General features: G+C 53.7%; 1 protein-coding gene across 2 annotated transcripts in view; it reads left to right on the plus strand.

The window, feature by feature from the left end:
* Positions 1–15,520, plus strand: part of RNF220 (ring finger protein 220) — a 237,015-nt gene that overhangs the window by 216,562 nt on the left and 4,933 nt on the right. Inside the window, exons 6-11 of one of the 2 annotated variants that reach the window (XM_040977726.1) lie at positions 4,704–4,747; positions 5,185–5,317; positions 13,715–13,811; positions 13,984–14,070; positions 14,192–14,247; positions 14,354–14,432. In XM_040977726.1, coding sequence (XP_040833660.1) covers positions 4,704–4,747; positions 5,185–5,317; positions 13,715–13,811; positions 13,984–14,070; positions 14,192–14,247; positions 14,354–14,432 — 496 coding nt within the window. Of the gene's footprint in view, positions 1–4,703; positions 4,826–5,184; positions 5,318–13,714; positions 13,812–13,983; positions 14,071–14,191; positions 14,248–14,353; positions 14,433–15,520 lie in introns of both variants that reach the window. The other variant, XM_040977727.1, reaches the window with a different exon arrangement.

The following is a 15,520-nucleotide window of genomic DNA, read 5'->3' on the forward strand; positions in this document are numbered from 1 at the left end:
AAGCAGGCGGTATATGCACTACCTGACGGCTCCCCTTTGGATTCAAACCTCCGGAGCATTCCTGTCTTCTGAACACAATGGAATGAGCCCCGCTTTTTTTGTGTGTGTGTGCTGGCTGGGGTGTGGTCTGTGTGGGGGCTGGCTGTAAGGGGGCCATAGGGTCTCGAGGCCAGCTGGTGAGTGAGCAGGGCCAGGGACATTCAAGATCCCCAACTATTATCCCTTGGTTTCTGCTACCGGGCTGAGCCCCTGTCTGGAAAAGGGAGAACATTCATTATAGCCTGGCCTCATGGTAAGCAGCATTCTCCCAACACCCGAGAGGTTAGTATTATACGCATTGTGTAACTGAGAACACAGAGGTGAGAGTGATTTGTTTAAGATCACACAGCTGGGCCGGGACTGAGCCACGATTGAACTGAAGTTTGTTTACTGGCAAAGCCCTGCGTTGCCTTCCATGCTGCGCTGACTCCTTGGCAACCGCTTTGAGCTTTCCTACTCAGAGGCAGTGCCTGGGCTGAGCACAGACGCTCCCCAACCACACTTGAGCGAGCTTGGTTCAGGCCTCGGAGGATAAATGGCGAGGGATAGCCCAAACCTGCCCAGCTCACCTGGGCGTTTGCACATGACCACCAGTCTAGTAGGGTGCTTTGCTGCAACTGTAAGGGATCTTCTGGGTGTTCAAAGAGCCCATCCTGTATCATGCCCTCCCCAGCAGTTCGCAGAGATCCGTGTGTTTTTTCAGTCATTGGACAGCGGCGGTCACTTTACCCAGGGAGGCACTCCTCGGTAACTCCAGGCAGGGTAGGTGAGGCACCTTTGTGTCAGCACACTGCCCCATTCTGGGCTTCTAGAACCCACTGGACTCCTTCGTTTCACACTTTTTTCATGTCTCATGCCTCTTGTCCATCCCAGCCCACGTTCTAGAGTGTCAAGCCTATCCCTGAGCTTGAGATCCCAAGGACTGGACAAAGTGAAGTGATCTGGATGTTTGTCCACAAACTCATGTAGGGCACCAGAAGGCGTGAAAACACAGATGGCAGGAGGTGAGCCAGGCTGCAGACCGAGGTTGTGGGAACTCCACATGCAGTTCTGGTGGAATGGGGACTCCTCTCTAGTTTGGATTTTTTGGGGCTATTCTTCTTCTTCCCCCACAATGGTAGGTTTGAAAGGCAGAGTTAGAGCTTCCAATTAATTGTTGGTTCACACCCCAAAAGGCTTTAATGGCCACAGCTGGGCCAATTCAAAGCTTCTTGTAGCTCTCCCACCTGGGTGGAGGGGCCTAAGCACTTGGGCCATCCTCCGCTGCTTTCTCAGTTACATTAGCAGGAACTGGATTGCAAATGCAGCAGTAAGAACTCGAACTGGTCCGCATATGGGATACCAGCTCTGCAGGCTGCAGCCGAAGAAGCTACTGTTGGAGTAGCTACCAGCCTAACATCTTCAAAAGGCAGGAAGGTCCTGGCGCTCTTTTTTTTTTTTTTTTTTTTTTTTTTTAAGATTTGTTATTTTTATGGAAAGTCAGATATACAGAGGGGAGGAGAGACAGGAAGATCGTCCAACCGCTGATTCACTCCCCAAATGGCCACAATGGCCAGAGCTGACACACTCAGGATAGGGGCTTCCTCTGGGTCTCCCATGCAGGTGCAAGTTCCCAAGACTTTGGACCATCTTCAGCTGCTTTCCCAGGACACAGGCAGGGAGCTGGATGGGAAGTGGGGCCACTGGGATCCTGCTGTGTGCAAGGCAATGACTATGGCACTAGGCTACCTCAGTCACACTTTTTTTTTTTTAAGATTTATTATAATTGGAAAGTCAGATATATATAAAGAAGGAGAGACAGGAAGATCTTCTGTCCAATGATTCACTCCCCAAAGCAGCCTCAACAGCCAGAGCTGAGCTGATCCAAAGGCTGGAGCCAGGAGCTTCTTCCAGTCTCCCAAATGGGTGCAGGGTCCCAGTGCCTTGGGCCATCGTCTCCCAAATGGATGCAGGGTCCCAGTGCCTTGGGCCACCGTCTACTGCTTTCCCAGGCCACAAGCAGGGAGCAGGATGGGAAGCAGGGCCACTGGGACACGAACCGGTGCCAATATGAGATCCTGGTGTGTGCAAAGCAAGGGCTTCAGCTGCTAGACTACCATGCTGGGCCCACTTTTTTTAAAGGAATTTTTTGTTTTTAGTTTGTTTATTTTTATTAGAAAGTCAGAGAGGAAGATCTTCCCTCTGATGGTTCACTCCCCAAGCGGCCACAATGGCTGGAGCTGAGCCAATGCCGAGTCAGAAGCCTGTTCTGGGTCTCCTGCATGTGTGCAGGGTCCCAAGGTACAATTTGTGCTGTACTTGACTGATTTCCCAAGCCACAAGGAGGGAGTTGGATGCGAAGTGGGGCTACCGGGATTAGAACTGGCGCCTATATGGTATTCCAGCACATTGAAGTCAAGGACTTTTGCTACTAGGCTACCATGCCGGACCTAGGCTTATTTTTTAAAGATTCACTTATTTGGTGCCTACACAGTGGTGCGGCAGGTTAATCCACCATCCTGTGGCTCTGGCATCCTATGTCAGCACCAGTTCATGTCCCAGCTGCCCCACTTTTGATCCAGTGCTCTGCTTATGGCCTGGGAAAGCAGTGTAGGATGGCCCAAGTCCTTGGGACACCACACCCACATGGGAAACCTGGAAAAGGCTCCTGGCTCCCAGCTTAAGACCAGATCAGCTCTACCCATTAAGCCACAGTGCCAGCCCTGGGTTGTTGATGCTGCCCAGTCAATGACTCTTGCACAGGAGAGTGTTCTAGGCTGTGGAGAAAGACCTGATTTCCTAGCTTAGCTTTTTTTTTTTTTTTTTTTTTTTTTTAAGATTTATCTATAGTGGGCCAGGCCCCATGGCCTAGTGGCTGAAGTCCTCACCTTCAATGTGGGAGACCCGGAAGAGCTCCTGGCTTCTGGCTTTGGATCGGCTCAACATCAGCCGTTGCTGTCACTTGGGGAGTGAATCATCGATGGAAGATCTTCCTCTCTGTCTCTCCTCCTCTCTATATCTGACTTTGCAATAAAAATAAATAAATCTTGAAATATATATCTATTGTTATGCAAAGCCAGACATACAGAGAAGAGAGAAACAGAGGAAGATCCTCCGTCCTATGACTCACCCCTCACTCCCAGTGACCACAATGGCCGGGGCTGCATGGATCCAAAGCCAGGAGCCAGGAGCTCCTCTGGATCCCCCATGTAGGCGCAGCAGGGTCCCAAGGCTTTGGGCCATCCTTGACTGTGGCTTTCCCATGTCACAGGCAGGGAACTGGATGGGAAGCAGGGCTGCCAGGCTCAGAACCTGTGCCCATATGGGATCTGTGCATCCAAGGTGAGGACCCAGCCACCAGGCCATGGCACCAGGTCCAGCTTAGCTTTCTGCTACATGTTAGCCACTTGGACATTTGCCATGACCTCTGTGAATTTCAGGTTTCTTTGTTAGCAGGGGGTCATGCAAAGGTAGTTTCAGGGTGCAAAAGTAAATGAGCTCCCTTATAGGATGTACTTGGCTCTGAGCCCGTAATAGAAACTTTCCAACTCTCACCTGCATTCCCACTAGAGCCTACATTTATGAACATCCAATCAGATCTGCAGTCTGTATCCATGAGAAGTTTCTTCCTGCCCCTCTCCTCTCCATCAGTCTGGTGTTGTAGCAGCCTTCTCTGCATCCTGGGAGGGGCTGGAGGGAGTAGAGTCCCTTGGTTTGACCCCTTCCTGCAGCGGTGACAGGAGGGCTGCAGAGAGGGATTAGTGAGCTAATTAGAAATGATTGCATCTCTCTGCATTAATTAGCAGTGCTGTGGGCTTGCAGTGTGCACTTTGGAACTGAGCCTCCTGTGGGACAGCAGAGCAGGCAGCCCTCTGCCTCAGGGGCCTGCCAGCCCCTCTAGACTGATGAGAAATGATGGAACATTTTTGGAGAGGCACAATGAGGGCTGCCTTCTCAAGCTAACCTGGGTCTTCCCACCCAGTTGCTCAGAGTCTGACCCAAACCCTCTATACGTTTATAACCAGGCCTCAGTCTCCTAGCCTGCACAATGGAACCGGTAGACAGCTAGACAGTAGATGGCCGCTGAGATTAGAACCGGTACCCATATGGGATCCCGGCGCATGCAAGGTGAGGACTTTAGCCAGTAGACTACCATGCCAGGCCCTAGATAGTTCTTGAGTTGATTCTGTGAAGGAAATGTTAGGGGTTGTACTTTAGGCTCTTGGTTCTGGAACAAAAGGGGGCGTAGCTGCTGAGTAAGTAGTAGGCCCCTTATCGGGCTTCTAGAGGAGTTCTAGGTTCTGGCCAAGAGATCTTTTCTAGAGTTATGTTTCCCAATACCTGAAGAGCCTATGGTCATGGCCTTCTGGGAAGATGCAGTCTTTATCCACTGAGCTCTTAGGGAGCACTGCAGATGGGGAGGTATGGTTTGAGTGTGAGCCAGTTGTGGCTGAAGAATCCGTGCTTCCTGGCCTGGCCCCAGTCTCCTTCCCAGGTATTCCTGCAAGGCCTAGCCCACAAAGGAACAGGAGGCCCTGTATATGATGGGGCAGGGGGCATACCAGACCCTGAGCAAAGGGGCTAACGGCTGGCAGCAGGTCAGGGTGTATCCACTCCCCAGAGACCCTGTGAGCCACAGTGACCGTCTGCTTGTTCTGTGCTTTGTTTTCGGTTTCTTCGTGCAGCTCGGATTGGGAAAATGAAACGGAGGAAGCAAGATGAAGGGCAGGTATGTCCCCTGTGCAGCCGCCCCCTGGCAGGATCGGAACAGGAGATGAGTAGGCATGTGGAGCGTTGCCTTGCAAAGGTAGAGGGGCCACCACCACCCACTGTTCTTCCCTCCCCCCGACTCTAGCTGCTGCCTGCCCCTCAACCTCTGGGCTCTTGGGTCTCCATGGGATCTCAGCAGCTTCTTCTCCTTGGTGCTTTGCTCTCTTCTTTCGCTTTCCCTCTCACTCCCCTCTGGGGCTCCAGGGGAAAATTTGGGGGAAGAGGCCCAGGTCTATGATCTATAGATTGGGCTCATCTCAAAGGAGCCTCAGAGCCGAGGGGGTGCCCAGTTGGCACACTATAGCTGCTGGGGTTGGGGCTGTGCCTTCCTTGCAGGCTTTGGGGTACAGGGAGGAAGAGCCCGGGCGTCATGTGACCCTGCTCTGCTCTTCACAGAGGGAAGGCTCCTGCATGGCTGAGGAGGATGCTGTGGACATCGAGCATGAGAACAGCAACCGCTTTGAGGAGTATGAGTGGTGTGGACAGAAGCGGATACGAGCCACCACTCTTCTGGAAGGTGGTTTCCGAGGTACAAGCAGCTGACACACAGGCAGTGGGCACTCTGGTGGCCAACCCTCTGCTGGGTATCCGTCTGTTGGGAGTTGTGAGGCTGGTGGCTGGTCATCTGTTCCACCACATGGGAACTGCTGCTGGCCAGGCTCCTTTGTGACCAAGCTTCCTGCCTGTGCTGTGCATATTAAAATGGCTGTATTTGGGTGGGGAAATGGAATTGTGAGGCTGCAAGCTAGGAGTGACGAGGGGGGCTCTCAGCCTCGGGTGATGCATTGAAGGTGACAGCCAAGCCGCGTTAGCACCTGCATAAAATATTAAAGGGACGGTTATGCATTTATCACTCCATCCCTCTTAAGGCTGATAAATGAGAATCCAGCAACCTGCTGTACACCTCCAGCACTGGGAGCCCTGAGGGCTTCCAGGCAAACACATTGGATTTTCTTCCTCCTCCTCCTCAGCCCTGTGTCAGGGAAATCAGTTACAGAGGAGAGAGTGAGTTATGGCAAAATCTGACCTCCCATGAGCTTCATCGGTGAATCTAATTTTAGCTCTGATCCCATCCCCTCTCCCCAGGCGCCCTCTGCCCTGAAGCAAGAGGGATCCGGGCCCAGCTGCTCCTTGCTGTCCTGGGGCTCTGCCCAGTCACTGCAGAGGAGTCCCTAGGGACCTGCACGTCTCCAGTGCCCTCGCCACTCCTTGTAGACACCTGACTTCCCTTTCCCACTCCCCCAGCCAACCAGGTCAGACAGAATGGGTTAGGTGCCCAGAGTCTGTTCACCTGCCTCAGGCAGGGAGAGGAAGCTGCCTGCCTCCTGGCTGCCAGCTCTCTTTGCCTGTGTGCGAGCACAGCTGGCAGTGCAGCTTTTGGTCATTAACCAAGCCAGGCTGCTTGCCGTCTGCCTCCTGTTCTCTGGGCAACACCCCTGGGAGTACCACTGTGTATGGCTCCTGGGGAATCCCATAGCAACAAGGAAAAGCACCTCACCGCCCTGAGATGACTGCCTGGCTGTGCTCAGGAAATGGTCTCTGCAGTGCCATCTAGTACAGACTGGTCCCATGGGGCGACTGTTGGGACATGGGCCATTTTGTTTCTGGGCTTCTCTCACATCAGCCACACATCTGGGGAGAAGCCAAAGTATCCTTCAGGGAGGCTAGACTGCACAGTTTGCATGAGCCTGAGCTAGACCTTGCTATGTTTTGTTTCTCTCTGGCTCTGTCGCAGGGCATCGCGTGTCTGAGGCTCTGGAGGAGCAGCAGACTCTGTAAGAGCCTATGATTTGCATGCACAGGTGTCTGCTGGCAACCCCGTGGGGTCGGTTCCAGGATGCTGCACTTGGGTTAGCTGGTCCTTGCAGCTGTTCACATCTTCCATCGCTCTGGCAACTTCCTTGTCAGGTTTCTTGGCACAGCACAGGGCCTGATGGCTTCTGAGCCCCGGGCAGGACTTGTGGGGAGAGAGCTGCTGGGGCCTGCTGCTTTGACCAAGTGCTTCCCTGGTGCTGGGCTGCATTGGTAGAGTGAGGGCCTTGGGGGCCCTGAGCTGGTATCGGTTTTCCCTGAGTGTTTACACTGTGAGGTTGTTCCTTTCAAGAATTCCTGAGGAGAGTTCAAAGGGGGCTTTTCTTTGAGCGATTTGGAGAGCGAGAATGAGAGTGAGACTTGAAGAGGGAACGCTGGCCGGAGGTGCCTTTATCTGCAGAGAATTGCTCCAGCTTTCCTGATAGAAGCTGCTGCCGCCTCTTAAACAGCTTAGTGCAGTCAAAAGACAGACCGACTTGAAAGGCTGTTTTACAGCAAGATCAGCAGGGGCCACGAGGCAGAGAGCGGGCGCAGAGGAGCAGAGGAGGCTCCTCGGTAGGGGGGGCTATCAAAGGGAGGCCTTGGCTGCTCCTGCCTGACCCTGCCCCTGCTGAAGCTGGCCATCTGTCAGCCTACCCTCCCTGGCCAGGACCACTGGGCCTCAACTCTTGGGGGGTTGGGTGTGGCCTTGCCAGGCGGGCTGGTGTCAGTGCAGCGCATTGATCGCCCGCCGGGCGGGCCGGGCCGCCAGCCGGGCAGCGCGTGCTTAATGTGATTGAAAGGCAGTTAAAATGGCGGTGACCTTTTCAGGAGGAATTAGATTGCCTGCCAAGACCGGTTAGAGGGAGTGATAACGCCAGCTGAAGAAGCTGCCCAGCCGACTTCAGAGAGAGGGAGGCAGAGACAGGACGAGCAGGCGAGCGGCAGGGCCCGTTTAAGCTGCACTGTGCATGCTGACAGAACAGAGATTGCTCTCCTTGTTAGATATGAAAGAATTGAAGAACCGCAGATAAGTTCCTGTATCCGATCATCCAGGCTAGGGCCCCTTCACCCTCCTCAGCAAAGCTTCCCACCCAGGCCCCCTGGGAGCTGCTCTGATGAATCAGATTGGGTCCCTCAGAGGTAATCTGTGGAAGGCTGTGAGCCAGTGAACATTTCGGTGGAGACACTTGGCTGAGGGGACAGGCCTTGGGGATGGGGGTTCCTGGTTGCAGAGGGTGCAATCCAGTGCCCCAGGCCTGGCAGTGCTTACAATTGGTGATTTAGGCCAGTGTTCAGGACCTAAAACAGATAGAGCTGGAAGTATTTTTTTAATATTTATTTTTTATTTATTTGATAGGCAGAGTTAGTGTAGGAGAGACAGAGAGAGATCTATTAGTTCATTTCTCCATATGGCCACAATGACCAGGGCTCTTCCAATCCAAAGCCAGAAACCCAGAGCTGCTTTTGGGACCCCCACATGAGTATAGGGGCTCAAGCACTTGGACCATCTTCTGCTGTTTTTTAGGCACATTAGCAGGGATTTGGATCAAAAGTGGAGCAACCAGGACTCAAACCAGTACCCATGTGGGATGCTGGCATCACAGCAGCTTAACCTGCTTTGCCACAACACTGGCCCCTGGAAGTAGATTTTTAAGGCTGATGGAAATAGTAGGGATTTCATGAGCATACACTGGAAGAAATAGCAATGTGAAGACACAGGGAGGCCTTCCCTGGTCTGGGAGAACTCAAGTTCTGGATTTCGACTGCTGATTATCCTTGCAGTCTTTGGGTTTCTTTCATTCATTCATTCATTCATTCATTTTTATTGGAAAGGCGGATATACAGAGAGGAGGAGAGACAGAGAGGAAGATCTTCTGTCCCATGGTTCACTCCCCAAGCAGCTGCCACGGCTGGAGCTGAGCCATTCCAAAGCCAGGAGCCAGGAGCTTCTTCCAGGTCTCCCATGCGGGTGCAGGGCCCCACAGCTTTGGGCTGTCCTCAACTGCTTTCCCAGGCCACAAGCAGGGAGCTGGATGGGAAGTGGACTGGCAGGATTAGAACTGGCACCCAAATGAGATGCTGGCGCATTCAAGGCAAGGACTTTAACCACTACACTATGGCGTTGGGTTTCTAACTGCCACTGCTCTTTTCATAAAGGGCAACACACAGCCTTGAGCATCACTGATATTCCCATCAAAAAGAGACAGGTGGGAGGGTGCTCTCCTGGGGGAGCCATGCTGTGCATGGGCCAAGCTGGGGATCACAGGCTGCAGAAGCAGGACACAAGGAAGAACCTGGTTCTACAGCTCTGAGGTGGCCCTGTCCCGGCCTGAGGTCAGAGGAGCTGTGAGCTGAAGGAACCCTGCCTTTCCCCCTTGGTGCTCACATCCAGCTCTGGGATCCTCTATTGGCAAGCCATGGTCTGCAGCTCCATTGGTTGCCAACATGGGGGGCAGAGCTCATCATATCAGGAAGGGGGGCAAGCTAGAAAGAGGATATAAGAATGGTTTCAAATAGAGCGCCATTGATGTGGTGGGTACACAAGTAGAAACATGGAGGATCTCCCAGGAAGCAGCAGAACGAGTGGAAGGTGCCTTCAGTGTACCTTTGAGTCCTAGAGGTGAATGCCCTGTCAGTCCAGCATGAAGCTCCTTTGGTCACTCAGGTGGAGTCTGGAAGTGAGGTGTGGATAGCTGAGACCTTCAGAGCTGGGTAGGGTTTCTGCCTTGTCTGGATCCCAGCCTGAGGACTCTTTTCTTTCTCAAGTTTTTGTCTTAGACTTAGACCAGTTCCAGGTCACCCAGCATGAGAAGTCATGGAGAAAACGGGCTAGGCAGCTTTAGCACAGATGGTTAACCAGCTGTTTCTTGATAAAACTTCAGCACCAGGGTGGGATATGAGGTAAAAGGTATGATACAAGGGCACTGGCACATAGGCCTTGCCCTAGCTGCTGCCACCTTTGGCATGCTGCTTCTGCAGACATGAGCCAAGATGCTAAAAATGGCCTGGAGCAGAGCCCTGCTGTCTGGATGGTCAGTGGCAGGTGCTGGAACCACACACTGCTGGAGGCAGTCTCAGGAGGGTTAGGGCTGCTGCCTGCTACTCCCTGCCACCTTTGGTTATGACTGTTGCCTGTTGGGAGGGGTGAGGGGTGGTAGCAAGGAGCAGGACACCTTCTGTCCCCTGTGGCAACTAGTGAGATTTAATCGCCTTTTGGAACACAATTGTTAAGCTGGGACAGAGGGAGTGCAGGCAGAAGGAGCAAGTATCAATGGTTTTAAACGGCGTCTGTCGCTCTACGTCTCTCCTGACGTGAGGCAGTGAAACGCGTTATCGGGGAGGCCCGGAAAGTGGCTAAGTGCGTTTGACACACGCCAACTCCCTGCCTCCACACTGGATAATTGCATTGTCAACTGTTCAGCGAGGTGGCAGGTGACACTGCAGACCGATTGATTGTCCCGCATCGCAGCTCCCCAGACTGTCAGCTCCCCAATCGATGGCGTTTACACAAGACACCGTAACTGCATCTGTAACTAATTCCAGTGTAAAACTCTCCGGAAGCTGCTGCCCCTGCCCTCCCCGTTGGCAAGCCTAGGCCTCAGGAGGGCCCCGGGACTTTTCCTTCTCCTGGGCTCTGGTTTTGTTGGGAGCAGCAGGTGAGGAAATCAATGGCTTCTTTTTTGTGGTTTCAGGTTCCAGGACGTTACTGCCCCCAGTAAACAGTCATCTCCAGTTTCTCAATCGATCATCTGATCAATTGATTAAATTAACACTGATTTCTCTCCTCCCACCCTTTCTCAGTGACCCAGGAAGAAATGAGTTTATAGGAATAGGAAAATAGTCGTTTTCATAAAATTTAAACATGCTTATCGTTTCTGCACTTAATCCTCTCTGTTTGTTATATTGCCAAGTTCACACAGGAAAGGAAGGGATTTTTTTTCTTTTTTCCACACTGTCCACACTCCGGGGCTGGGCAGTTCTAGCACCCACCCACTGGACATCATTGACCATCAGGCTGCATGCCTTGGACTAGGGGGTTCAGGCCTGTAAGCTGCTGGAAGATAACAGAGCCAAAACAAGGGGCCTCTGTCGTGACACCAGGAGCACCTGCCTGGAGTCCGAGTGCCTTGCCTGATTGGCAGCAGCAGGAGTGGCAGCTTGCCTGGCTTCCCTGGAGCTCCATGCAAGAGGAGCCAGAGACTTGGAAAGGAGCTGCCTGTGCCATCTTGCCTCTGAGTACTGGCTTGGGATATTCCAGCAGCTGAGAACATAAAATGACTGTGGAGCCTTCTCTGAGTGGGAGGGGGGGCAAGCTGGCGGGGGCGCTGTCTGCATAAAACAGCTTTATGGCCGTTTCTTTTTATTATGATTCTGCCAGAAGTCAGCAAGTGACATTTCATTAAGAAAATAAAGTTTAATGTGCTGGGAAGGAGGTTGGAGCAGGCTGGGGCAGTGCAGGAGTGGAACTGGCGGCAGCAGCCTGTTCTGAACACCTGTGGGGGTAGGAAGAGGTTCCCAGCATCTGTCTCAGTTGGGGGATTGGGTCAGAGTGAGAGCAAAGGCAGACCAGAGGCAGAGAGGCCTCTTCCTTGGTAGACATGATGGGTTATGCTATCCCTCTGGCCTGAGGGTCAGAGCTGGGAGCTGGAACTGGACAGGACGGTTGTGGCCAGGTTACCAGCTCCCCATGCCTGGCTTCCTCCTGGCACAGGGCTCCCAGGACCACTGGCATGTGTGGTCTGGGTCCTGGCTGCCTGTGCTGCATGGTGCTGAGATCACTGCCATGGGTTGGACTCTGGCCCCTTGCAGTTTTCCATCTGCAGAGGGACAGTGACCACACCTGGCAGTAAATGTGCTCTTGGAGTTGCACAGGAGTTCAGGCAGATGCTAGGAAAGGGACAGCTGTGTGTGAGTGCCTAAAGTCTCATCCACCACTCAGAGCACCTGGAGGATGGGGCCCGAGAGCCAAGAGCCTGTGCTCAGCACCTAGCCTCAAGAGGAGGATCTGAATAAAGGCTGTGAGGGAGACGAGGCGGGGAGCACTCATTCCCCAAGTATGGACTTACCAACTGCCAGTGTAGGTGCCATGAGTTCATAGCAAATGGCACAGTGGGTCAAGTCAGACCTACCAAATGACTACCAGGGAGCAGACGTTAGACAGGAGAGCAGCATTTGAGAAACCACAGTGCCCATTCTATACTAGAATTATAAGGCTGGCCCGAGCATGGCAGTAACAAGACTGCAATGGAGAGGCCTCTGGCCCCAGGGCGGTTTTCTGTGTTGAGAACCTGGTACTTGCTGGCAGCTCTGGCTGCCCTGCTTTTTCTGCTTTGCCATGGGAGACTTAACTGGGCTCACAAGTGGTATCAGGATTATCTACTTCCTTCTCCCTCCCTCCCTCTAAAGCAGGGCTGGCAGAGCCAGGCTGAGTGGAAGATGTGCAGCTGGCTGCTGAGCTGCATGTAGTCAGAAGAGGGGGGCTGCCAGGGCTCAGGGGGCGCAAGCTGTAAGTGAACCTGATAGCTTACATTCTGATTGATGGCGGAGTTTGTCTCCCAAACTGTCAGAGGGTTTATAGAGGTGCCACTCACCAACAAGGCTGGAATTGCTTGTCAGGACACCTGGCCGTGAACAGGAGACAGAGCTGTAACTTGGTGTTTTCTCAGCTTAATGGCCCCACTGCTGACCTGCCGGCTGCCTCAACTGTGTTGCTGCCTTCAAGTAGAGGGGAAATAAGCACTGTCAGGAAGGGCAGAGCCCAGGCCGTGCCAGCCGTTTTCCTTCCCGGGGTGCTGCTGCTTTTTGAGAGGGGTGAGCCTTGGTGAGACCAAAGACTGCAGCCATAGAGGGAAAGAGGATCAGGAAGAAAGTGTTTCAGGAAATGAAAAATGGTGATCATTCCAGAGAGAGCGAATGGTCTGAAACAGAGAAGAGGGGAGTTTAGGTATAGTGTGCAGTCTGCATATCTGTGCCCAGCACTGAGAGATGGAGCCAGACCTTCCCGTATCCTGCCAGGGAGCCTGGGCTTGGTTGTGCTGGGGCCAGGGACCATGGTCTGTTTTAGATCCCAGAAAAGAAGGGTCATAACTATTTGGTAAGCAGGATGAGGGAGTTACCCTATGAGAATGGAGCTCAGCGTGGAAAGGATGGACAAGAAGTTTCTGAGATGATCAGCAAGGCCCCAGGCTTGTGATTTCCTGGCCAACTCCACTTACCATGGAGTCTTGTATATATGTATGTATGTATGTATGTATGTATGTCCCTGGCAGAACCACTGTGCTGGCCAGTGAGATGTGGTCAGCGGCCCACTGGGAGGAAATAGGGGTGAAGGTGGCTCTTAGGCTATTTTAGTCCTGTGTCTAGGCTGTTCAGACAGGGAGTTTCAAGAGGCAACATAGCAGGTGAACTTGCACTGTCCCATTGGCTGAGAATCTGCCTGGGCTATGCCCAGGGCTACTGCCCTGGTGTGCCAGGAGGAGTCAGCTGCCTGCCCAGCCCTTGGCCTAGCCTCAGTCCAGCACGGTTACCTTCGTGAGCTTTCTTGAGAAGCAGGTGTGCATGCCTGTCCTACCTTGTGTGTCTCTTCCTAATCCCTTTATAACAACACTTGTCCAGGAATCTGGGCTGAGTGAGGTGGGGATGAATAATTAATGTCAGGCGCTTCAGACACCAAATATTTGAACAGCTGCCTGGTGTTTTTGCTGGCAAGGACCTGGCGGCCAAAATCGGGATGTTGGCTGAGAGTTGCACTCTATGGCTGTGATTGTCCTCGGCAGCCTGCGTGCCCCTCAGATGGACTTGTCAGTCTGGATGTTGGGATATAGGGAAGGCGTAGATCCAGGAAGGAGGAAACCTTTGAGACCTGAATATCTCTGTCCTCTTCCTGCTCTTCCTAGACCTGGAGGAGAGGTGGCTAGCAGGCCTGGACCCAGGTGCCTCCTGAGGGAGGACCTGGCTTTTTGTGTGAGTGGGCTAGTCTCTGAACAGAGGCCACTTGAAGCAGCATACAGTGCCCCGAGAAGGCTGAGGTAGGCACACAGAAGGCACTGCAGAGACTAAGTCAGGAGTACCCAGCAGCTGACCCAGCCCCACCCCCTTCCTGGGGGTCCTCCTCACACTCTGCTTCCCACAGGCTCCGGCTTCGTCATGTGCAGCGGCAAAGAGAACCCTGACAGTGATGCGGACTTGGATGTGGATGGGGATGACACTCTGGAGTACGGGAAGCCACAGTATCCTTGGGGCGCTGTGGGGTGAAGTGGGCTGGTGGGACAGGCCAAGGGGGTGAGAAGTGCCGAGTGCTCCCCCAGCACCAGTCTCAGCTTTGGCCAGGGGGAGCCCTCCTGAAAATAGAGCCCTCATGACCTGCACACTAGGATCCTGTTTCCTTGACCATCATGCCAGATACACGGAAGCTGATGTTATTCCCTGCACAGGCGAGGAACCTGGGGAAGCCAAGGAGAGAGAAGCACTCAGGGGCGCAGTCCTAAAGCAAGTGTGGGCATGGGCTCGGGTGGGATGGGGAGCCCAGAGACCAGTTCACCTGTCTAGGGCAAGACTCTTCCTGTCACCTTCACGCCTTACTTTATGCTCTCTTCTTCCTCTCCCATAGTGGTGGCCCTCCCAGCACCCGCATCACGCCTGAGTTCTCTAAATGGGCCAGTGATGGTAAGTCCTGACCCAGGTTAGCAGTGACAGAGGAGAGGGTGTTCCTCGATGGTGGTGACAGACTCAAGCCAAACCCTTACCTGTGCCGTCCTGTCTGTGTCCACAGAGATGCCGTCCACCAGCAACGGTGAGAGCAGCAAGCAGGATGCCATGCAGAAGACCTGCAAGAACAGCGACATCGAGAAGTGAGTGCAGTGTCCAGGGCAGGGGTCCTCAGGGCTGGCAGTTCTGGGAGAGGGAGGGAGGCCTTTTGCCAGCAGGAAGAGCTGCTGCCAGGAGTGTGGCTGGGTCCTGCTGCCCTGGGCACTCAGCCGACAGTGGAGCCCAGCTGGTGCTGAGCGTGACTCTGTGAATTGATCACCGGGCCATGGCCCCGGGAGCCTTAGCGGAGGGAGGAGCAGTCCGCCCGCCTGCCTGCCTGCCCGCTGCGGCGGCCTCCGCCCAGGGAATGTGATGTATGGCCGCCCAGCCCAGCCAGCGCACTTGATTCATCTCCAGTTTCTGTTTCTTAATCGGGAGCTAAATTGGTTTCATTTTTCTTGTCCCGGGTGGCGCTCGCAGTGGGTTTTAGGCAGGAGCATTGGGTCTCATCATTTCTGATAGGGAAGTTGGTGCCTGGGTTTTCTGGCAGAGAAAAGGGGATGCATTAGCACTCATCCAGTGCTGGTTAGCCCCTCACCTGGGTCCCGAGGTGCCACAAGGCTTTGATATCACCTGGTTATCTAAAGGCCTTTCCAGAAGTTCAGTCAAGGCCAATTCTGGGCCAAAGAGGTGGTTAATACCCAGAACAGGCCACCTGGAGGTATTTTCGTTAGCCATTGCTTAACTCCCTGTATCTACCACCCTCCCTCCGACTGGAGGCCAGGTGGCCTAGGGTTAAAAGGCATCCTCTTCATTCTAGGGCCAGTGTTCCATCTTGCCTCCTGCCAGGAGAGTGGATTGCAGGCTGGTGCAGGGCTGGGTCGGTGGCCCAGGGTCACCTCCCATTTGTTTCCCTCCATTTTGTGTTGTCATAAATTCATTCCAGCCCGTTGTGGTTGATCAGTTTATCTCGGCCGGGGCCGCGAGTGCTGCTGGCATGATGTATGGGCCGCGGCGCAGGGCCCGGCTGCCCATGAATCACCGCAGCTGCTCTGTGTCAGCGCCGGAGCGGGCCGTATGGGTTCGGCGCAACCAGCTTTGGGGTGGCGGGGGGGGGGAAGGAATGACGTATGGATGTTTATTTAATAATTCTCTCCTATTCCAGCTGAGCAGGGCGGGCGGGGCTATAAGG

The sequence above is a fragment of the Ochotona curzoniae genome, unplaced genomic scaffold (genome assembly GCF_017591425.1).
Source record: "Ochotona curzoniae isolate NIBS_2020 unplaced genomic scaffold, NIBS_Ocur_1.0 contig_2855, whole genome shotgun sequence".
Lineage (NCBI taxonomy): Eukaryota > Metazoa > Chordata > Mammalia > Lagomorpha > Ochotonidae > Ochotona > Ochotona curzoniae.